At 38.4% G+C, this 24,688-nt stretch overlaps 1 protein-coding gene across 2 annotated transcripts; it reads right to left on the reverse strand.

Annotated features, from left to right (window-relative positions):
* Window positions 1-467: 467 nt before the first annotated feature.
* On the reverse strand, window positions 468-24,425 carry SPL7 (squamosa promoter binding protein-like 7). Of its 2 annotated transcripts, XM_006856949.4 has the most exons (10): window positions 23,449-24,425; window positions 21,870-22,054; window positions 20,018-20,295; window positions 19,767-19,841; window positions 19,574-19,681; window positions 18,646-18,763; window positions 16,793-16,928; window positions 4,128-4,308; window positions 2,583-3,155; window positions 468-1,135 (listed from the first exon to the last, which is right to left on the reverse strand). In XM_006856949.4, exons 1-10 carry the CDS (start codon window positions 23,973-23,975, stop codon window positions 827-829), a joined length of 2,490 nt encoding a protein of 829 aa, XP_006857011.1. In that variant the 5' UTR covers window positions 23,976-24,425; the 3' UTR covers window positions 468-826. The 2 variants fall into 2 exon arrangements, with proteins under 2 accessions (XP_006857011.1, XP_088709360.1); XM_088853234.1 differs by lacking the exons at window positions 21,870-22,054; window positions 23,449-24,425 and adding an exon at window positions 20,400-20,509.
* Window positions 24,426-24,688: the final 263 nt, after the last annotated feature.

Below are 24,688 nucleotides of genomic sequence, written 5' to 3' on the forward strand. Positions count from 1 at the left end.
GCTTATCCAAATTGGCAATTCAACATAAGAGATCAGTGGATGAATGACCCAACCCATGAATATATTTTATCAAACACTGCTTTTATTAGATAACTGAAAGTACGACCACACAGAGTCATTGTATGCCCAAAGGAGAAATTACTTTTGGAGACAAAATCTTCATATGTTCAGTCCTTGCTGAATCTAGGCTCTTATCATCCTTCTTTAACACCAATCATGTGTTAAACATCACTCTCGTTAGTTAGCCTCCTCTGGAAATGAAGCAGCTGGGGCTATTTCACTAGGAGCTCTTCCTAAAGAATTGTGTTTGTGGAGTATATATTATAGATCATAAGGATCAATACGGAGTGGGAAAAAATTTCATGGGAGAAAATATGTCAAAATTGTGAGAAATTTTTCATCAAGCGTTGGAAATAAAAATCATAAAGAAAAAAATACATGCACAAAAGCAAAAGGACACATCAGAGTAACAAATGCATCACATGTGCATGCAAGTACATTGGAAGCAATACATTTGCACATGCACCGAAGAGTGCTTTGTACATATGTAACTTAGCGGATGTACAAATATATATCGATGCATAAGCATGTATCCTTGTAGCGGTGCTGAATCTGCAACAGAAAGAAACAACAAAACATAATTCTCTAATACATTGGGACCTGAGGATGAAGCATCCGTTTTAGTATTCCACCTTAAACAGAAAGTAGAGATGAAAAAGAATGAACTCAATGTTACAACTGGGTTTCCTGCGAACTGTAAATAGGCTTTTCTACATAGAGAACAATTTGAAAGCGAGAGCAATAAAGCACCTCCAAGGATCTTTGACTAACGTTTTGGTGTGCCTGTTAAACACCTTCGCAAAGAGATGGAGAACTCCCATACTTCATGGGGATGCCGAAGGACGATACAAACTCCACAACACATAACAACTGCACCGAGCACAATGAGGAAAAGGCGAGGGCTTACAATAATGCCAGCGCTGGGATAAAAGCGCGGCCGCTCTATCGGACAAGGAGAATGGTTCACCCTCATCACTACTTCTTTACTCAACAAGGGGGTTCTCATGTCACCACCTTGGACCAAGTACGTCGCAATAGATTTTTCATGGTCTCTCTCACCTTTAGACCCCATTTCCTGTTGTGCACAATAGATTGGAGCAGTCAGCATTTGTAATTCCTTTTTTATTTCTTTTTTTTAACAATGAGATAAGATACAAACATATCCAAAAAAGAACAGAATGGATACAGAGCAGAAACTAAATCAAGCTTTTTTAACATAATGTGAAATAACAGTTGAAGGCAACTAAATATAGCAATCTCAAGCCACCTAACATGAACTTGGATTACATCATTAAAAACCCTTCCTCAATGCACTCCTGTACTCCCAAGCTACTGCCTGCTTCTTCCAGGGTCATGTTGCTTCCCCTCTCAGCCCCTTTCCTTTCCTAGTGAACATTTTTTCTTTCTTTCTAGTTTACCTATTTTTCTTCCTCTTTTTTCGTTTTTTTTTGAAGTACCAAGAATTTTTAGCTCTCAACTCATTTCTACCATTTAACACAATCTAGCCCGACCCAACTTGACTCTAGAAATCATGGCAAACAGTTATGAGGCAAAGTGCATGTTGGTGGAGGAATAAAATTGATTCACAAGTGCCAGGTTTTACTTGTACGCAGGCAAACAAAGTCAAATGTCCAGAAGGTTTCCCTTTCTCAAATCGTCTATAGTTGAAAGGATAAAAGGCAAGCTTCCAGAGACTTTAGGATGCCATCAACTAGTTGATAAGGTATTATGACTTGTGAGGCTATGTAAATTCCAGTTATATGCATCACACATGGCATGGTTTCTAAAGGTGGGGTCCAGTTGGGTCAAGTGCTCGAAGATTGCATAGTTCTAGAATGACTGCCACCTGCCATCTTGTGGTTTTAGGTGGCCTGGATATAGGGTTGATATTTTCTTATCATAAGTGCTTCTTTGCATCATAGATTAAAGTATCCATCAAGCTGCACCAGAGTAGACATGCTCAAACGTGTATACACAATCAGAGGAAACCCAAGAAAAACAAGAATTGCATGCAAAGAGAAATGTCAAAGAAGAAAGCTCTAAAGCTCTAATTGACGTCACCAAGGGAAAGGGATGTTTTTCATCTCTCTCTACTCTTAGATACCATTTAAGGATGATAGAAGTCTTCTAAGCTTTCCTACAACTAAAAACAACCATAACTATCTTACGGTCCATTTGAGCAGGCTGAAAGGTTGATGCTAACGGAATAATAAACTGACATGGCAGTAGAGGATCCTACAGTTTGTTTTCCTTGAGTACAATAGTACAATCTGTAGTACATATTAGGAAAACTACTTTCACTGTGTCAAGGTTACAAAAACTAGTAGCAGTATAACTCAAATTGTATTGTAAACAATTTCTACAAATATGCCCAGGGAACAACCAGCATCTCATAAATTACAAAAGAAATGTTACTGAAGGTCAAAACTAATATTCCCAAAGTTTAACATTTATCAACTATAATCTGGAGACTAAGGCTGACACTAAAAGTCAGAAAAAGATCAAGGCAGACAAACACTCACTTGGTTGGTGCAATGCTTATCATTCAAAATATTGGCATTGATATCACGCGTTGGTGGTGAACTTCCTTGAGAAGTGATGTTCTTAGAACGCAAACGTAATCTGCCACGCTTGTTCTGTTGATCCACTAGTTCTCTTGCTTGGTTCACATATTTTCGGAACAGCCTCATATCAACATCAGATGTCTGATTTTCAGACTCTTCGAGCTTCATTAAAACCATTGGTGATTTTAGAACTTTTTCTAGAACAAATACAAGCCCATTTCTCACAAGGAACCTTAATAAACAACTCCACCTCTCAAAGTGCATTGAGTTTAGTTCAGTCTCATTCCTATCATGATCAAAATGAGGCTCCTTGAGCAACCAAGCAATGTCCAATAAAAGTTCAGAGAAGCACTTTTTATCTGAATCAGCAATGTTGGATGACCTACAAGCTGCATTCATGACAAAATTATTGTCGTACTCATGGCAAACAGCTTCACCAAGCATCAGCTCAAAATTTTGAAGTTCAGAACAAGTCCACTTATCCCCCAGCAAAACTGGAATGAAGTTCGAAATTCCAGACACATTCTCTACCTATAAGAAAAAGTCAAGTTAGAATACAAGCCAGAACTGATTTTGACAGTAACAAGGGCGACAGTCATAAGCCCCTTGGCATCATTTTACTTATCATTGCTTCTCTCTTATTATAACTAAAAAAGAGCCCACAATAACTCATAAAGGGAAAGAAGTTGTCATTTGAAGCTACACAAAAAATTACTACAATTTGGTCAGTCATAAGTATTGCCATAGAAGAATAGGATGAAGTGACATGAAAATTATCAATGAATCGACCAGATGATATAAGTCATCCCTAAACATTTTGTAGGGGCAAATCTGGGGCAAAATTGTTTATCAATGTAACAAAAGACGAAAGCTCTTCAAAAACAGGAAATTTATCATAATACACCTAAAAGTTGAACTATTAACATTTTATCCTGGGTGTAATTTAAAAGATTTCAAAACCCATTATGATGTGTCATTTGACGGGCTATTTAAAATTTGATCAAAAAAAATGATGGGCTATTGAAATTAGATCACAAAATATGGGTAAGACGTGACCCTTTTGGGTCACCATACTATTTGTACTTTTACTACTTTGTAATGCAATTATAGTGAATTTCTCTCAAAAAAAAAAATATCGTTAAGATGTTAAATAGTTCAAATATTAGGTGCAGTTTCATAAATTTCACTTTCTAAAATCCATCATAATGAAGTCCTGAGCAGAGAAACTGTCATTATTGTACAACATTTCATGTTTACAATGTGCATGAGGATGCATGACCTATGACAAGACTGCATAAAACAAGTATCAATAGTCTATCTAGTAAAAAATGCTATAGAAATAGTCCGACGAGTTTAAAGAACAATAAAAAAGAAATAGAAAAGAACCTCAATCGTAGTGGTTACCATCACAAATTTTCTTGAGCAGCATATGCAAACAATTACAAAAAGAACTGATCCTTTTTCACCTCACATAGCAGTAGTAAATCAAAATAAAATCATAACCTCAATAAACACAGGGCCAAATAGCTTTGGATCAGTTGATGGGATACGTATTTTGAACATTTCAGTGTCAGAACAATGAATGAAGCTCCCTCCAATTCCCCTGAATGATTTAGTCTCCTCGAGTGAAATAGCTTGACAAGAATCGTATTGCAGATACTTCCCAGCAAAAGATACAAGAAATCTGTCACAAATGAAAAGATGGATATTAAAACTCATACTGAAGAATGTACATCATTTTTATTTAGCAAGTTGGCAGTTTTACTCAATCTGAAAGGTAAGAATTGGGAAGCCTTAAAAGCCAGAATCATAGAGGAGGCAAGAGTTGAAGCATAGGTGGGAGGGCAGGTGCAGGAAATTTGAAACAATAATCATCTAGGAATTTCCATACTTAGAAACATGAATGAAAACTTCAATTCAAAAATATGATTTTCAAACAAACCATAACCTGAGGCTAGACTGTAATTTTAGTTTCACATAGATAGCAGAAATATTTATCAAATTCAAAATTATGGCATATAGTTTAAATAAGTACATTAGAGAAGTGAATAATCTGCGAATGTTTACTTCAATTATGTTATTAATTATATTGATTAAATAATTGTTAATAATTTTATGGCATAAATGTTTGCATTCTCGTTCACAATAAATTCAATTTTACAAGGAAAAAGTTATTTCATGGCTGCAGTTGCATGCAAACACAGCCGTTTGTGCCATCCTATACAAGCAGAAGGCGCACAATGTGCTGACATTGACATGGCATCAGTACATCTTCACTGTGCATTTTGTATCAGACAGCACAGGGACCTGAGGGAGCATGCAACTGCGACCAGAAAGAAACCCCACCCATTATAATTGATATATAATCAACATACAATATTATATAGGTAAATTTATCAAACAACACTTAAAATATCAACTATTTAACATTTCACACATTTATCAAAAAACACCTAAAATATCAACTATTCTAATTCATTATTATGCATCCTTTGATTTGCTTTTTGAAATTAAATCAAAAGAAATGTGGGAGATGTTAAACAGTTCATATCTGGGGTGCTTTTGATAAATTTCCTTATTATATATAATCTTTCAATATTCATAATACATAATAAGAACATGTTAGAGCCATCATTTATGTAAGGAAAAAGTTTATATAAGGTTGCAACCTTAAAATGTAGAATTACAGATGCACCTAAAAAATTCATCAGAAAATGTTGTTTTAATATTGAAAAAACCTCTAATTGATCATCTCGACATCGAGATGTATGAATACATATAAAAAAAGATTTTGAGTCCCATAAATAGTGCATCTTGCAATACATTATTTAGACCGTCCATTTTCAAGATTTTCATATTTTTATAGATCTACTTGATTTTAATCATTTTTGGAGTTTAAAATTTTATAATTAGACATGAAAATAGATTTTGAGATAATCCTAAGAATTTGTTTTACCAAAATTACATGTTATGATAAAATTTGGAGGTGCACCTTCTTAATTGGATTGTTTAAGGTTGCAACCTTATAGAAACCACACCCTTTATGTAATGGATTAATTCAATATCTTTCTTTGTTTGATTTTTGTTTATGTTGATGTTTTGTCTTCATTCTCCTTATCCTAAAATTTTTTTTTTCTCAAATGAGATGTGTGCAGAAATGTATATGAAGATACATGCGCACATGTTTGTGGCTTTGTATACATATCAATGTTTTAAAAACTGGAGCAGCATGTCTAGTAACTCTAGTTCAACCTTTGGAACTGGGAACAAGATAGATTATGGCCCGGGTTATAAATATAGAAACCCCACTATTAATAAAATCAGGGATGAACAAACAACCTTCCTTAGTTATTCTTCCAGTCTTCCCTGAAAGTAGACCTTGTTAGAGCATAGTGTTCACTCTAAAATATTGCAAGCATTGCTTTAATAGCATTTGGTATAAAATACGGTCAAGAAGATATTTACCTTAATCCCTCACAAGAATCTATCTACACAAACAAACTGCATCAAGTTCTCTAAGAAAAATCTCTCTGAGAAATATTAACTCTCTCTCTCCCTCCCTCCCTCCCTCCCTCTAAGAAAATAATTGGATCAAGTTCTCTAAGAAATATGTCTCTAAGAAAAATACAAACTCCCTTCCCCCCTCCCCTTATACACACACACACACGAGAGAGATGGATTCTTCTTTTTTTTATTGCTTTCCATATTTCTGATTTATTTTCCTAATTTTTTCTTTTTTTCTGGCAGCTGATTCTATCCAGTTAACCACAGTCTGACCAAACTCGATTGAATCGGCCCCCCCCTTGGCTTGATGACCAGTCTGATTTTTAATACATTGATGTGCTATGGATATGGATATGCATACGACTCAGGTATTTCCCCCAACCAAGAAGCCTTGGTCAAAGATCAGCAAATCCATGATGAAGTGTTGATCACTCAAGAACGTATACATTTAGCACCGGTCCAAGTCCCAGGAGTAGCGTTGAACTGGATTGAAAGAAAGCTTATGACAACATCAATTGGTCAACAAGGTTCTCCAACTAATGGGGTTTCAGGAACAAGTGGAGAACTTGGATCTATGCTGCATCTCACTCTCCTTCTTTTCTATCTTGATTAAAGGCAGCCCCCAAGGATGCCTCCCCACCTTGATAAAACTTCTTCACTAAGAAGATCCACTCTCACCTTTCCTCTTCGCCATTATGGCAGAGATTTTCAGCAGATCCATCTCCAAAATGTATGACCAAAACTGCCTCCTGGGGCTCAAATCTTCAAGTCGAGGCTCCTCATATCTCACCTACAATCTGGTGACAATAAGTTAGTAATTTGCAACATGATCCCTTGGTAGGCAGGCACTCTATTGTTATTTACTCGCATCTTTGATCTCTCTAAGGGCACTCATGGGTATCAGGGTTGACGGGCCATCGTCTCAAATCTAGCTAAGAGGATTGGGCGTTGAGTTGAAAGAAATTCCCACAAGTACCTTGGTTTGCCTTTGTGCATTGGAAAGAGCATTTTCTATCTGTGGTAGGGAAATTAACGCTAATCAAGGCTACTTTATCCAGCATAACAATGTCTAGTCTTTGCCTCTTGGAATGCCCGAGGGACTTTCTATGGTCCAGGCTGGAAGGAAAAACCAATAACCTGGTTAATTAGGCCATGGTTTAGGAAGTAGTTAGCTCCCTCCCACCAACACCACCCACCCCCCCATAATGGTCTTTATATAACTGTACAGGTATTTACAAAAATTCTTACAAGCACTGAGTGAAGGCGACCCATGGGCCGGGTGCTCCATTACAAAAAGAATGATATAAACAAAACAAAATAATAATGAAAAAAGAACATTGATGAGGCCCCCAAAAAAGAATGGTATTAGGGGAAAGGGAAGAAAGAAGGGAGGAGAGGGGGGGAGTGAGAGAGAGAAAGATGGAGGGCTGGCAACCCACATGTTGGGTGCTCCCAAAAAGTGGCAGCCCACAGCCCAGGGGCTCAGAAGAAAAGAGGGCAGAGGGGTAACCCATATGACGGGTGCTCAGAGAGATAGAACGGGGCGAGGCGCAACCCACAAGTCGGGTGCTCAAAAAAAACACTCGACCCAAGGCAGAGGGCAAAGAGAGAAGAAGACAGAAATCCAAGAAAGAGATGACAAAGGACTGGGCCAACCCACAAAGTCGGGTGCTCCAAAAAACAGCCAGCAAGAAGAGAGGGAGAGCACAAGAGCAAAGGAAAAGCGGGAGAGAAAAGAGGCGAAAAGAGAGAGAAAAGGAGGGCGGAGGAAGAGGGAGAGAGGAGAAGATAAAGAAGAAGGAAGAAGGGGGTAGGGGAAGAATGATGGAGATGGAGAGACCAAAAGAAAGGGAAGAAGATAAAATAAAAGAAGACGGAAACATCATCAGATCATTTTCCTAACTATTTGGAGTCGGCTACACGAAACCTGGTCCACCATTCTGCTCTATTAAGGATCACACACTTAATGAGACCATAAATCTCTATATCTTTTCTCACTACTTCCAACTATGTCATCTTGGGCCTACTAATAGAAGCAAAATTCAAAAACTGTAATTTTTGCAGAATGGTCAAAAGTGCTTCGGTTCAAGGGAAGCTATCCACTTACGCATAATGGTCAATGTTATGAACTTGATATACAGACTCTTTCCTCTTCAGATTCATCCGCTCCACATAAACCACCCATACGGGATGCCCTTGATGTATCTGGTCCCTCAAGTCCTGTTTTTCCCATCAACAATGATAGCTCTCCAACTTCTCTTATTGAGGAAGATGTCACCATTGCAACAGCAATCCAAGATGTCTAGGATGATACAACACACAGTCATGGTGATGAAAATGTTGCCACCCAAAAAACCAACCAATCTAATTTTTTACCAGCCTCTGAGCATCATCGTCATCACATGGTCACAAGATCTCAAGATGGTACTCGAAGACCTTGGATTCTCCAATCCATGACAACAATCTCAAGTGCTCCTATTTTTTAAGCTATCCCTTCTGAACCTAAATCCATTTACTCTGCTTTGGGTCATCCGGGTTGGTATCGTGCGATGGAAGAGGAAATCGAAGCCCTACATGTTAATTCAACCTGGGAGCTGGTTCCATGTCTTCCAGGTATGAATATTGTCGGTTGTCATTGGGTCTATATAACTAATTAAAGTTTGATGGCAGTTAAAGATACTTAAGGCCAGACTAGTTGCTAAAGGATATAATCAGGTTGCTGGAATTGATTTCTCTAAAATATTCAATCTTGTTATTAAGCCTACTAGTATTCGGATTGTGCTCACCATAGCTATTGTGCTCCATTGGCCTATCAAACAACTTGATATGAAAAATGCTTTCCTACATGACTTTATTAAAGAAGCTGTATTTATAGAACAAACTCCTCGATTTGTGAGCTCAAACTATCCAAATCATGTCGACAAATTAAAAAGAGCTTTATATGGGATCAAACAAGTACCTCGGGCCTAGTTTGATCGATTCAGTGCCTATTTAATATTGTTGGGGTTTTATTGCAGCATAACCGATTCGTCTCTATTTGTTTCTTGCACTATGATCCTTCTCCTTTATGTTGATGATATTATTGTTATTGGTGATAATTCTGATCTTCTAGAATGTTTCATTTCCCAACTTGAAAGGGAATTTGCAACGAAAGACCTTGGACCTCTTCACTACTACTTTCTTGGCATAGAGGTATCTTATTTTTCAAGTGGACTTTTTATATGGCAAAGCAAATATGCCCGGGAGCTTCTGGATCGTGCTCAGAGGCTCGGTGCCAAATCTATTTCAACACCAATCGAAATGAAGAATAATATTCCTGGGACTTCTGATCCATTTCCTGATCCATCTCTTTATCAAAGCATTGTTGGTGCACTCCAATACATTATAATAACACGGCCTGACATTTCCCATAGTGTTAATACAGTGTGTCAATTTATGCATGCCCCTACAATTGTACATTTTCAAGCAATTAAGCGGATTCTTCGTTATTTCAATGGTACACAGTCCTGTGGTATAAGAATCTTATCTGCCAGTTCCCTTGAGTTATATGCCTTCTCTGATGCAGATTGGGCTGAGTGTCCAAACACTCGCCATTCAACCACTCGTTTCTGCACATATCTTGGTTCCAACTGCATATCTTGGGATGATAAGAAACAATTGATTGTCGCTCATTCAAGTGTTGAAGTGGAATACCGATCTATGACATCCACTACTGTAGAATTGACATGGCTTTTTTTTATTCTTTGAGATGTTGTGGTACCTCTTCCTGACCCACCAACATTTTTTATGACAATATTAGTGCTCTCTACATGACAGTTAATCATGTTTTTTATGCCCGGGCAAAGCGCATTGAGTTAGAGTACCATTTTGTTTGTGAAAAAATTGTTCTTGGATTACTTATTACTTGATTTGTTTCCTCTCGCAATCAAGTAGCTAATATCTCCACCAAGCTTTTCCCAAGAGATGTTTTTTAATATCTTTGTTTCAAACTTGAGCTTCAAATGCCTGCTCAACCAAGTTTGAGGGGTGTACTAAAAACAAAATTCAAAAACTGTAATTTTTGGAAAGGCCACAATAGAAATATTGCTCTTTCCTTTTGAGAAGAGAATTACATAAGAAAGGAAAGCGTATATTGCATATAACAAGATAGAAAATTGTATATTATGTCATTGTATCACTATTATATATACAATGAAAGAACAACCACAAGCCATTGTGAGGCACAATTATCTTCTCAAAAAGTTCATTTCTCTCCCTCTAAAATTCTTCATGGCTCTCTGATCCAAAAACTTGAAGCAGGGGCTCGTCCTGGTCCTTCTGGGGTGGGAAAGGGAACATTGATTTCTAAGTTGATGAAAGAGCCCCTCTACTTTTGGGTTTTCAGTGAGCCACACAACCCGATCTCCAAGATGCAACGAAAAGAATGGAATTTATTATCACTTGACAGACATAAGTATTATGGAGAAAGGAACTTTTTGAGAAGATAAATGTGCCCCACAATAGCTTGTGGTGGTTGTTTCATTGTATATATAATGGTGATACAATAGTACAATATACACTTTCCTATCTTGTTACATGCAATATACACTTTCCTTTCTTGTGTCATTCTCCTCTCAAACGGAAAGAACAATATTTCTATTGTGGCCTTTTCAAAAATTACAGTTTTTGAATTCTATTTCTATTACCTACCCCTTGCCCTTTTCCTTTTTTAGCCTTCCACTTGAACCAACTCACACTTTCTAATAGATGTTGTACTGGATCTACATTGCATGTGGCCAACCTACCTAAGTCTACTTTCTCTCGTCTTATTGCCTACTCAAGCCACACCTAAGTTCTTTCGAATGATTCATTTTGGGAATATGCATAAGTAAAAGTACTCAAAAACAAAACACTAAGACCCTAGAGGGTGCCCGAAGCTGGCAGCGCCTGCACTGACTAATGCATCCACCTATGTGTTAGCTTCCCAATTCCAACCAAAAATGATGGAAGCCAACTCGAAGGCACCTACAAAGGTAAAAGATGCGGTAAAAAATAGGGTCTAATCTCTATGGACTCAAATTCAATCTCTTGGCCCCCTTGATGATGTTTGCGTTATCACCTTCCACCAGCAGAGATTCTTCCCAACCTAAGACCTTCCATAAGTGCATTGGCTTCGGCCCAGGTAGAATCACCTAAGCCAAGGTAATCGGATGAAGTAGAAAGAGTTTGGCCATGATGTCGGAATAAAACCTTGAAACCACCGTGGCCAGGGTTTCTAAGGGAGCAATCATCAAAGTTCAATTTAATGGACCCTCGACTGGTGGGATCTGCTAGGAAGCGCAAGAAGTCTAAGAGTTCTTAAGGTAATGATACTTTCCTAATGAGAGAGAATCCGTCTTTGACAACAGATATTTTTGGGGCTTAAAATTCGCTGCCCAAAAAGATTGCGAGCTTTCTCAGCTAAATCACTATGGACATGAATTTCCCTCTAAATATCCTTGAATTGTGATCACCGCATGATGTCGATAAAATTGCCATTAGCGAGCTCTCTAAAGGAAAATTACAGCCTTCAGAAAGGACAATAAGGAGATAAAAAGTTGGTTAATTGAAGCAGGGGTTACCCACTGCCACTTGAAATCCTTAAGCATTTGGTCCCAGAGAGAAGTCAAAACACAACAATGGAGAAAGAGATGAGAGTGTGATTCCTCATCCTTTAAGCAAGGGCAACACCTGTTAGATAAGGGGAAACCACTTTTCTGGAGTTGGTCAATAGTAAGGCTCTAATTGAGGATGATTGACCGACAAAAGGCTTGAATTTTTTCTTTCCTTCTTTTTTTTTTAGGGGAGGGGAAATGCTAGGCTTCTTCTACTTGTTGCGTGTGTCTAGCGTGAATTTAATGCTGATTTACAATTCTGTTAAAATTTTCTACATCAATTTGGTATCAAAGCACAGGTTTTCTTCAATAACAAGGCCAAACAACTATAGCCCAGACTAGGGTTTTGGTGATTTTGGGCCAAATCAGCTTAGATCACATTGAGTTTGGCAAGGTTTTGTTGATATTTTACTTAGGGTTTGTGATTTCGGCATACCCATAGTAGCGAGAAAGGGTCGTGGAAGGGGGCTTTGCCAACACACTTAAAAGGCAGGTTCAACAGTTGATGAAGCAGTTTTCATGAGTATCAATCATGAGCAAGACGATGATCTTTCAGCGCAAAAAGAGCTCGAGGACAACCCTTTTCATCAACGCGCTCCATGTTTGGAGTCGAGTGATGACGAAAGTGATAGAATACCTAGATGTGAGGGACATAATTTTCCAATTTGAAGGAGGACATTATTGATTTTGATGTAAGTTGTATCCAAAATTAGCAGGTTGTAGATTAGGATTTACCATCAATCTTTCATATGTGCTCAGATGAACAACAATATCACTTATGAGATCGGATCTATGATAAGGATCAAGATGAAGATCTATGATAAGCATCAAGCTGAAGATGAAGATGTTTCGAAAGTGGATCATGCTTGTGAAGAATATGGAGAGAAGGCAACAGGGGGACTGATCTATATCATAGCCTTTGAAGATCTCAAGGATGTTGAAGAGGTGGAGCATTCAAGATATTTTAGGCATTGGAATCAGAGTAATGCATGGGAAGTTTCGTCGAGTCATAAACGGCAATTTGTGGCCCTGGATTTCAGAGAGTAATGAAATAGACGTCGAGAAAGCCCCTAAAAGCCAAAAAATTAGGTTTAAAGTTTGCTACTCAATTTTCAAAACAATTACAGCGATAGGCAGATTTGATTAGTCTGTATCAATTCCTTACTCTACATACTAGGATCTGTTTCTCGAGGATTTCATCATACCGCAAGTAATATTTAAGCCAACAAAGATTAAGGAGGTTGAAGAAGGTGGTCTTGATGTTGATATCATCTTAGCCTACTTCAAAACTAGAGGACAAGTTTTCTCTAACCAAGGAGATTGATGTAGAATAAAATTATTTTTATTTTTAGTTTTTATGTAATTTCAAGGGATTTATATTTTAATTCTAATTTTAGGGTTTATTTTTGGGGTTTTTAATTTTTAGGGATTCTAAGGTTTTTTTTATATTTTTAGAATTCTTAGGAGTTCTTAAGAAAAGAGTTTTTAGGTAATATTTTGTTGTATCAAGGGTAAAATTATAATTATAAATTTTGTGATTAAGTTAGGACTTTTACATCATTTTGTTCATTGCATGGACATTTAATGTCCTTAAACAACTAAAACAAATATTATTTAAGACGTGTGTGGGGCCCTTGAGTGGTCATTCAAGTAGTTTGTCTCAGAAAAAAGAAAGAAAGGCTTCAGGCTTTTGAAGCTCTAGATAGGGTTTGGAGAAGAAACCAAAGTTTCTTCTACTTGTTGTGTGTGTTTCATCTGAAATTTCTGTTGATTCAGTGTCCTCTTCAAATTTCCTACATCAGGGGATTGATGGCATTTAAACTGATTTGGTGGAGGCGGCAAGAAGAGGAGTGGATAATGTTCTATAGAAAGAAAATACCAAGACACCAGGGGTGAAGTGGACCCAAATGACACAATATGAGCCAGAGGTCAGAAGGAAGAAAGACTGGAGTACGTTGAGAAGAGCTAGGAGGTTATCAGTTTTTTAATTTGGCAGGGGTCTCCTAAAATTAAGGTCCCATACCAGAGTGTTGGAGAGGTCAAGGTCAAGGTACTGGGAAATAGTAGCTAAGGGTGAGCTCACAACTCTAAAGAGGATCGGCCAGGATAATTTAGGGTCTCGTGACCTGTCCAAGGGTCAAAGAAGAAGAAAATTTTGCCACCAATTTTAATGTTATACCTAATAGACGCCAAAAACAGCTTATTTGAGGCATAAATACTTTTATAAATTCCTGAAGAGAGGTAATTGGGTCTTCTCAGTGGGAACCAGCCAAGGCGGTTGGTCCCATATTTTTGCCCAAGGATCTGCCTCCAAAGTAACAACGGGTAGCTGGCAAAGCATCGCCACCACTTTCCCAGAAAAGCAATGTTCATCTTTTTGAGGTTATAGATGCCTAGCCCCCTTATGAATTTTGGATGACAGACTTTGTCCCAGCTGACTATCTGGAATTTACAAGGATTTTACCATTTTATTAAGTTGGTTTAAGGTCGAGGCAGTCATGAGGAAGCGGAACATGTACTAGATGGCGATGTTTGAAAGGGTGTCTTTATGAGGGTAATTCTTCCCCCAGAGAAAGAAAGCACCTTTCCATAGATAGGGATCCGCAAGGATTAACTAGGCTTGCCAAGGCAGAAGGGGAGGTTTAAATACTTGGTTAGAAGAGACTCAATATTGCAGCCTAATCTATCAGCGAAGGCTTCTGGAGAAAGGCTGACCTTGAGGAGTTTGGATTTGGCACAATTAACCTTCATGCCAATCGAGAATTCAAAGCACCAAAGGAAAAGTTGAAAAGCCAAAGCTTGTCCACTTCAGTGTCATAGGCACAGAAAATTAGAGTAGCATCTACATATTGGAGTGGGTGATGGGATCATTGAGCTTAGAAGATTTGAAGCCATTGCAAGTCTGCCAACAATAAAGCCTAGCAAGAGAATTACCGAAAATTTTCGCAAAGATGACAAAAAGAGAGGCGAGATGGGATCACCTTGACCTCTGAAAGAAGAAAAAAGGGTCCTTAGGGCAGCCGTTGAGGAGAATAGAGGAGGGAAAGGAGAAACAACCCTGGATTCATTTGCACCATCTGAGACCATAACCCATGCGATCTAAGAATTGACCGATCAACATGATTGTAGGCCTCTTCCCAATATAATTTAAGAATGAGACCAAGGATCTTACAATGGTGCCAATTGTGAATATCTTCATGGGCCACAAATGCCCGTCTAGAATCTGAAGCTTGAAAATGACGCCACTCTGGTTAGGGGTGACAATGTTGTTGAGGATGGACTTGAGTTTAGTGGCTAAAGGCATGGAAAGGATTTGATACGAAGAATTTAGGAGGCTAATAGGATGGAAGCCTTCAATTTCAAACCCGTTTTCCACATTGGCGACAAGCGCAATGAAGGTGAAGTTCATCCCTCCGTAGATGATACCTCAGTGAAAGAATTTGTGATAGAAGGCCATGAAATCTAGGGCAATAGTTTCCAAAATGAGTAAAGATAGCTACTGGGAAACTGTCAGGCCCCGAAGCTGTATCCTTCCCAAGGTTAGAGACAGATGCTGACAACTCTTCAGCTTGAGAGGGCCTCTCAAGCCAGGAGGATTGCTCAAGGGAAATCAACATGTGTGGGCGAGGTCTAGACGTACTAGAGAAAAGATTTTGGAAGAAGGAGATGAAAGTTGAGGCGATCTCCAGAAGGTTGGTGAGAGACAGATTTTGTTGGGGCCCAAATCTCTACACCTAAGACGCATGTCTCTCTCTCCTCTAAGAGCCTCACTCCCCTCTCTCACTCTTTGATCTCTCTCTTCTCTCTAAGCCTTCCAAAAGAGTTAGAAAAATATTGTGAAGAAAAGAGGGCCACACCCCTAGCATAGAGCCTAAAGGGGCACGCCCCATACATACAGTTTGGTCATAATCTTGTTCCATATTGCTCTCATCTTTGAAGGGTTTCTAGCCTAGGCTTCCCATACTTGTAAGATCTGAGAAAGACCTTGATCCCATGCAGCATCAGAGGAGGAGACCCGGAGTGGGGTGTATCAAGTCCAGTTAAGGTAATCTTCTGGCATTTTATTTTTCTGTCTACACAGTTTGTATTTCTTGTTCCCAGTGAGTCTTATCTAATTTTTATTATTGAAATAAAAGAGTTGCATTAAGTGGGAGCAAGTGAGAATCCATTTTGTGATTCATATTTGTTTATTTTGAGTTTATTTTGTAATATTTGGACCTTTGTAAGTGTTCTAGCTGGTAGAAAAAAAAAAATTTAAACCGCATATACTGTGCTAGTTCACCCTGTCCAACTTTCAAAGACATCCTTGAAATTTGGTTCCTAAACCCAAGCGAGTACAAATCTAAAGGGACGAGACCCAGTGAGAGAGGATTAGTTTCTTTGGGGGATGGGGGAACAGCTAACTCATCCAGTTCAGCCCAGAAAGTATGCCTCAAATTGGGTCTATTAGGGCCATAAACTGACGAGAATTTCCACTGGAAATTGTCGGAGATCCTAGAGAGCAAGACAGGGAAAGAATAGGAGCCAACAGAATGGGAAAGAATAGAGTGGGAGATTGGGTCCCAGATGACCCAGATACCACTTGAGGCACCATAGGCATCGAGGGAAACCCACTAAGAGGGGAGACTACCCCAAATCTTGTTACGTTTGAAAAAGAACACTTCAACGTAGGGAACAAACCACAAATTTTAGAGTCGACAGTCACATCACCAAGCAGGTATGCTTTATGTTTATGACCAGAAAAAACAAAGAAATAAAAAGAAAAGAAAGGAGCTAGGGAAATTCCTTTTCCAATTTGAACAATATAATAATATTTTTCTCATAACGACCAGAAATCAGAACATTGTCATTTCAATATATCTCCATAATAATCTGAATTTCACCTTCCACAGAGAACAGGTTAGATTAACTTGCACCAGTTAATGTCTTCCAGATACAATATAAAGAAAGTTCAGAACATCCATTTTTGTAAGCTATTCCATATCAGAAAATTGGCTATCAAATAAGTAAGGAAAAGGAGCCATTCCATACCGGAATTTGTTTTGGAAGAGGTTCCTCCCACAAGCAACAAACTCCATGGGCTTCCCAGCCTGAAAACAGACAGGATGAACATAGTGCAACTTGGGTACTCGCATGTCCATCATGTTATTAGCCAAGGAAGTTCCACCTAGAGCGAATACATATCATTGTTTTTAACAAGTTTCAACAACATATAGATTATCAACAACAAAAAAATGAAACATCATAGTGTTATTGTAAATGAAGCCACAAGTAACCCTGTCACTAAAAGTCAAAATGGTTCATCTATTAGCATGTGAAGGAAAATAGTAGAGCTTTGGAATCAACACCAATGTTAGATTGTTATCCTTTTAGCTTAACTTCTATGCTTCATGACATGATAAGAATGCGAGGGAGAAATTTACCTCACCTTTAAAGCAGTATCAAAAGAGATGAATATCCAATGTTATAGAAATATTATAATTTATGGGAGATTTATCAAATCGCACCTAAGACATCGACTATTTAACATTTCACCCAAGATGTGATTAGATAAATTACCAACAAGTTACGACCTCATGATGATGTGCATTTTTTCTTGCATTTCAGTTTAAAATTTGTCTTTATAAGTAATTAGAAAGAACCAAAAATATATTTTAAAAAAAAGGTATAACAGAAACTAATTTTTCCTATTAAGTCCAATAAAATTAAATAACATAAAATGCAAAAATAAAAAATAAAGACTCAAGGTGTTTTTTTGAGAAACATGGAAAGTGTGTTTGTGCCTTTTTCTTGGTTTTTGAATGTTGGGGGCTTTTAAACTTTCAACTCTTTAGGTTTTTACAAATTTTAAAAGCCCTTAAAAGGAAGAACTGAAAATGGTAAAATAAATACGAAATAAAAATGGAAGAATTTTTGCTTTTTTTATTTTTTTTGTAGCTTTGGATTTTAAGGACATTTTCAATTTGGAAAGTCCTTGAAATTTAAAAACAAAAATGCCAAAAAATGTTTGTGATTTTTTTCCAGTTTAGAATTTTATGGGTTTCTGCAAATTGTGAAAGCTGAGAAGAAGATAAAAATGAAGGGGATGAAGATGATGACTGCTGATTAGTGATTAGTGATTACATTTGATTTAAGATTTGAATTTTAGGTCACTATGAGATTCTTGTTTAGTTGTTTTCTTGTTTTGTGACAAATAGTTGTTTGAATATTAATACATGGACCCGGTTTCTATGCGGCCAAGCCTGCATATGAGAAATGCGGGCCTCTTAAAAAATCTACTTTTGAGATGGATTTTAAGACTTAATTTTTAAGGATATGTAATCTCTAACATGGAGATCATGAATATGAATAAATAAATAAATTTTAAAAACTAAGAATAATAATTCTAGTAAGAAAACATTTGGACCATTAGTTTCCATTGTTTTTAGATGGAACACCTACCTGTATCCCATCTTTAAGATGGATGCTTTACACTTTTTGGACCGCATATGTAGAAATGTGGTCTAGCCCGCATGAAACAATATTTCTTAATGTATTGTTGCTTAATGGGTGAGTTTTCTTGTAGCAATTTTCTGAAGTTTTCCCTAATTTTTCCCTTTTTTAATTTTCCTTTTTTTCCTTTCTATTTTTCCTTATTTTAAAAGCTGAAATTATTGCACAAGTCCAGTCAGTGATGCAGTCCGGTCCGGCCAGTCTACCCACACCTGTCCCTCATCAGTTCAAACGCTGATCCATTCACATTGCATGATACCAAAGAAGGACAGCACTTGCAATGCCCAGAATGAGAAGTATCCCAAATCACAACCGTGACATACAGACGGATCAGCATGCTCCAGCACACAAGATACAAATATAGAATGATTTATTCAGAATCCTCAACTAACCTCTTAGAACTTGGAAAATCCAATTATTTAGGTAAATGAAAATTCTGCCTCTTCCTGACAGCAAACTTCCAGGGGCATTAACAAGGTCATCCAAGAATACAGTAGCATCTTTGAACAACTGCTCCAAACAATAAAAGAAGAATAAATGGGGCAGGGCATCTTGTAGAAACCACAAAAATAAGAATCAATAAAACAAGAAGAGCAGTTGTGAAAATGATATTTTTGGATTTTAAAAAGCAATTTACTAACTTTAACAATTCGGTGAATCCTGCAATAGGTGTTTCAAAACTTCGACTGGTGGGTCAAACCATTCACACACCAGTCCGAGTCCAGACAAGTCAGCAAGTTGGCTCAGCAGATTCATTCAAAAAAAATGGTCAACAAATCTTAAAGACTTAAAAACATTTAAACGATGTTTAAGAACTTCAATTTTCTAAAACAGTAGTTTTATTATAATAAAAAGTTTTTAATGTTGTTTTTCCCTAGGTCCATATCCCGATTCACGAAGCGACTCGAACTGGGTGGCTACCTGTCCCAGTTCGACTTGGGAGGGTCCGAGTCGAACCGGCAATATTTGGACACTGCCGAGAATAAATATTGCATGTCAATTATAGTGACACCACATAGCACATTCGTGTAGCATATCAAATGAAAAATTGACAAAATGAAGAAAAAATTCAACGGATACATTCAAGAACATTACATTCCATATAGATGTATATAAATGTCTATTTTTGGAGTTAGATCTATTCTAATTCAAAGCATCAATATTCTTCGGCATGAGCCTCGTCATGAAAGAAAAATATTTGGCCCGGAGCTACACGAGTTGTAGTAACGATCATATTCGCTTATAAAAATAGTTGTAGATAAAAACTCACACTAGGCATGGACTTGAAGAATAAAAAACTCATGAAAGTCAAATTTCTACCTTCTCCCACATAAAGTGAGGCATTGCAATGAAAACAGTCAGTATGGTACATCCAGGACGAATATAGGCCTCCAACTCAACAGGCATGCTAGCCAGCCACTGAAATATCTGAAAATTAAAAAGAAGCTCCTCAACATCAGATATGGGTGAAGCCCAGCCCCCACAAATAATAAACTTAAGAGATACTCCTTACTTGGTGCCGAAGCCGTCTCGGAAATTCTGCAGGATTCCAATCATAAAGCTTGAAGGATATACGACCTGTTGGGCACTGTAATTGTAACAAAAAAAAAACATTCATATTTCAGTACAGCATGTGACAACAAACCATGGAATATTCCTCAAAAAAAAAAAGGCAACAAACCATGGCATATCAATTCACAGAGAGTAAATCCATAAGCAAAAGTAAGCTACGCAACTAAGACCAAGTGTTCAAATAGGACATACCACCGATGAGTAACCGGCCTGATTATCACACAATGATGAAGAAAGAGAAGGTCTAGAGTGATCATTTCCACTTTTTCTCTGGGCTTTATCAGAAGTAACAATAGAGAGGACATCATCACTCTGAGGATTTTGCAAACTAGGATTCATCTTACCCATGACCGAATGGAAGGGGGATTCATGACCCTCTTCACATTCCAATAAGGATCTGGTATTTGTATCCTTCATCTGGTCGCTAAGATGTAAACTTGCTTCTCCACAACCATCCCCAAGCCCACTGCCTGCATTGATTTAAGGTTGAGAAAATTAGCAGAGATCATTTTAAAATCATGCTGAGGAGTATCAAGCAAAACATCAGGGCTAAGAGCCTACATGTTGCACATACTTGCGATACACTCACAGGAGGAACAAACTGATAGCCAGAGGTAGTCCATATCAAATAACATAGGCAGAGTGAGAGGTCATTAACACTACATCTTCAGCGAAGAAATATATCTATTCCACATATAAGAACAGTCAGTACCTATGATGTTAGGAATTGGGCTTGGACTTGAGTAATTAGTAGTTGATGTTAGCAATGCTACATCCAAGTTCAATTCCTACTGCTGAATTACCCCAAAAACATTACCTATGATATTAAGTAAGGGAAAACTTTATATAAAGTTGCAACCTTAAAATGTAGAATTAAGATGCACCTCAAAAATCCATCGGAAAAAAATGACATGTTATGATAAATTTTGGAGGTGTGCCTTAATTGGATTGTTTAAGGTTGCAACCTTATAGAAACCACACCCATTAAGCAATGCCAAAAATAATTACACACCAAGGAGAAAAATACCCAATATGATTCATAACAAAAGAGTAGGCCCACGGGCAAACTACCTCTGCTTAGAAGAAATATGAAGTATTGTTCACCTATGAGTGATCCCTCAAAGTCATGGCAAAGATACCAAACAAATCGCAAAGGTAAGTGGCAACATGGGTGAAAAAGATGTACCATAGCAACAGTAGAATGAGCTTATCTTCCTTACAATCAAAAACAAAATCATCACATATACTATTTATTCTTTTGTAAACACAATATGACTCCACAAACTAAATAACATATAAGCCTATTATTCATTAGCATTAAGGCAAGAGTCCGTAGAGACATTTCTTTCATGCATTTAGGTGCACCTGTTTGTTTATTTGTTGTTCTTCCTTCAAGAATAAGTGATTAAAACATATAATATATAGCATGTAGAATCTCATATATAGCATGCAGAATCTCATATGCACCAAATTCTTGGCACACTGGGTGCAACATGTTGACCTCTTCAAAAGGATTCCTGGAACCTAAAAACCTTTTGGATGGTTGCTAAGACTCATTAAAGCTCAAAAAGAACAAAACATTGCACCAACCATCAAATCATCATCGTCATCATCATCAAAGACTTTTTTCAACCATTTGGGGCCGGTTATACAAATCAAGGTCCGCCAATTTGCAAGATAGTGTAGATTCAGGATTCATGAAAAGTTTTGGCAAAATTTTATGTTAGATGCCTACCTAACACAACCTACCTCCTTTACCCTAGCTTGTGTGTGTGCACGTGTGTGTGCACGCATGCACCAACACACACACATGCCCCTTAAAAGGATAGATAGACAATTATTATGGAAATCTTAGCTTTTTAATATTTATTGTTGTTATGGAAATCTAGTTGCATAACAAGTACTTCCAAAACCAACAAAGAAAATATAAAGGACGACTTTCTTTATCAAAAGGTGTTATAAAAAACTTCACGAAAGACACCTTCGTTTGCTCAATAGCAGGAGGGAAGGCTCAGCATCCAGTAATATGAAGTTATACTTTTACCTGCTTCACCATTGCAAAAGACATCTTCAATTGTCATGATACTTAGTGGTTCCTTCTCAGTTAAGTGAGATCCTTCAACACCGTGTCTGAAGTCAAGATTTTTTCTGCGCCTCCTATTGTTGTGTCGCTCTAATTTTCTCCTACAACTCCTTTTTCCTTCATCAAAATCTTGCAATACATGAAACCTGACAGTAAAGACCAAAGTGAAAAAGTTCAGAAAAACAAAACAAACAGTAGATTTAACAATATGAAAAGATAATCACATGAAATCCTACGTTTCTAGAGGAGGCAGCAAAAAGGCAAAGGCACACTTAAGGACAAAATACATGCCAGAATTAGGTAAACTTCAGCAGATAGTGTAGAAAATTCCGAGGAAGATGTATAAATTGTAAGAATCAACATAAAACAACTACAAAGATAACACTCAATGCATATCATATCATCAATTTAAACTCACAAAGGAGTGAAACTAAATTAGTAACATCTAACAAGTACACCTTCCATGCCAAACCCATGTCAGAAGTTAGAACCAACATTATCCAAGCAGGCCATTCCTAGTTCGTTGTTTTGGTGGTATGATGCCAATGTAACTCCATTAGCCTTTCATGTGGCAAAGGGACCCATTAAATGTGAAAGCCCAGTCCCCCCACCATGTGAATGAAGGCCCTAAGTAAGTAGCCTATAAAAAGATAATAACCAGCCTAAAGCGTAATCCGATTGAACATTTCTACATATGAGTTTGATGTCCTTGGGTTATCACCATGCTGAGGCAAATGAAAATTTAGATTGCCACTGACAACCCATGACTCAATGATTGATCATAGCTGATTATGCATCACTGTAAGCTCATTCTTTTGAAGTGCAACCAATTTAATAACCTGAAGTGTCATGCGACCCTAACTTGATTGGCTAGAACCCAGCATCTAGAGAAAATATTCAAAAATCTCTTAAGAAAGCCGCCTGGCAGCGTGTATCATACGTGGAAGGTGAACGATATCCTTCCAAAGAATCTGATTCCCAGCATTTAGTACTCAGATCTCGTTTGATGAGCATCAAATTAACAATGATGGGCCCTTAAATCTGTGTGTCACATTATTTCAACTACCGAAAGATAAAGTTAGGTTCTATACCCTGAACGGAATGCTGAATAAATGCATGAGTTTTACTAACAGTGCAATTGATGTGAAATTGTCATGTGCGGCTTTGTTTTCTTTTGGGGGCAGGTAATCACATTGTGATTGAATTAGTTATAATTCTAGCATAATTTCTCTTTGGAAGTTACTAGTTTCCTTCTCATTAGAGAATGGAGAAGCAACCCCGGATAAGGGAATGACACATCATGCCCTCATCGTGTTGCATCAAATTGCATAGATTTAGTGAAAGCTATAACATACTTTAAAACACTCAGTTTTCGTAGTCATCAAGGGAGGGGGAACCAAAAAAATGAATGAATAAGAAATTGACATATCAGTTAGAGGAACTAGGAGCAGTAACGTGGAGCTCGTGCTTTGAGTATTGAATCAAAGGATCAAAAGATTTTCACGGAAAATGGAGACATAGCGGATGAGAGGGCACTTACTTGCCGCACTGCTGGCAGTAGCGCTTGGGCTGACCATCAAGGATCACGGTGGTGGCATTGGCACAGCGCAGGCAGACGCGGTGGCGCCTGTGATAACCCTTGAGTTCACTGATGTCCGCCTCGCAATCAGTGACCTGGCACCGCACCACTGCTGCAGCTGTCATCTTGGTGCGCTTCCTGCTCGCTTCATCCTCGTCTCTTTCCTGCTCATCGAGCTCCGGGCAAGCGCACGGGATGTGGCCAGTGAGGAAGTTAGAGCAGGTGAGGCGGGGATCTCGCTTCCTAACTTTGGCCGGAGAGGAGGTCTGGGGATTCAGGGGAGAGGAATGAGGCAGCAATACTGATGATGTGGCGGATGATGGCTCGGGTTGAGGCATAGACTGGGGCTGAGGGTCCTCCGAGGGAAGGGGAAGGGCGTCCCAGTCGGAACAGTAAGGCGCAGCTTCAGAAGGTAGGGACGGGGCATCACCATCAATGGAAGAGAAGTCATCAAGAAGCAGATTGCTCCACTCCCATCCCACCTCCATTGTTAATCACTTTCCTTTGCCCTTCCCCTCCTCCTCCTCCAATCCTACTACAATTTATTATTACTCTACAATATTGAATTGAATTGAAGGTGAAGAGAGAGAGGCGAGAGTTGATCCGCCTGCGCTGGGTTGACCGCTGTCTAAGACACAGGGTTGACCGCTCTGTCTAAGACACAGAGAGAGAGAGAAAAGAACATGGGATCGCTAGAAGGCGTATTTGATGGGGAAAGTGGGGGAATCATCCACGAATCATGGAACTGCGAAGAGAGAGAGAAGGGGGAAGAGGATGATTCAGAGCAACAAAAATTGTAAAGCCACTGAGGAGAGAGAAAACAAGTGATAGGATCAAATGCTTGACTTGAACGCCTCGCGACCCACCCACCCACCAACTAGGCGCGACCAGGGAACAGTAGCAGGCTCATAAGAGAAGGGCCACGCAGTTGGCTCGGGGTTTTTTTCAGAGATTGTCGCCGCAAGAGCCAGAAATGGGTCGGAAATAGATCATTTCAGGGGTGAGGTTTGTGCAAGGTTGCCTCCTTATTCTGCAGAAGTCACGTGCACCTTTGCTCAACAGTAGAAGGTTGCAACCTTACACGAACATTTTCCTTATTTCGGCGGGGAAAAATGGGGAGAAACAAATTTCCTTATTAGAACGTGAACCTCTCTACGGACTGTAATCACGACATACATTGTATTGTGTCGACGACGCCGCG

Source organism: Amborella trichopoda, chromosome 12, assembly GCF_054954075.1.
Source record: "Amborella trichopoda isolate Santa Cruz 75 chromosome 12, AtrichopodaSantaCruz75HAP2 v2.0, whole genome shotgun sequence".
In the NCBI taxonomy this organism is placed as follows: domain Eukaryota; kingdom Viridiplantae; phylum Streptophyta; class Magnoliopsida; order Amborellales; family Amborellaceae; genus Amborella; species Amborella trichopoda.

Coding starts and splice junctions, on each gene's coding strand:
- SPL7 (XM_006856949.4), bottom strand. CDS start 23,975: ATGGAGGTGGGATGGGAGTGGAGCAATCTGCTTCTTGATGACTTCTCT. Junction 22,055..23,448: donor TACTGCCAGCAGTGCGGCAA/GTAAGTGCCCTC, acceptor CTTTACTGTCAG/GTTTCATGTATTGCAAGATT. Junction 16,929..18,645: donor GATTTTCCAAGTTCTAAGAG/GTTAGTTGAGGA, acceptor TATTCGCTCTAG/GTGGAACTTCCTTGGCTAAT.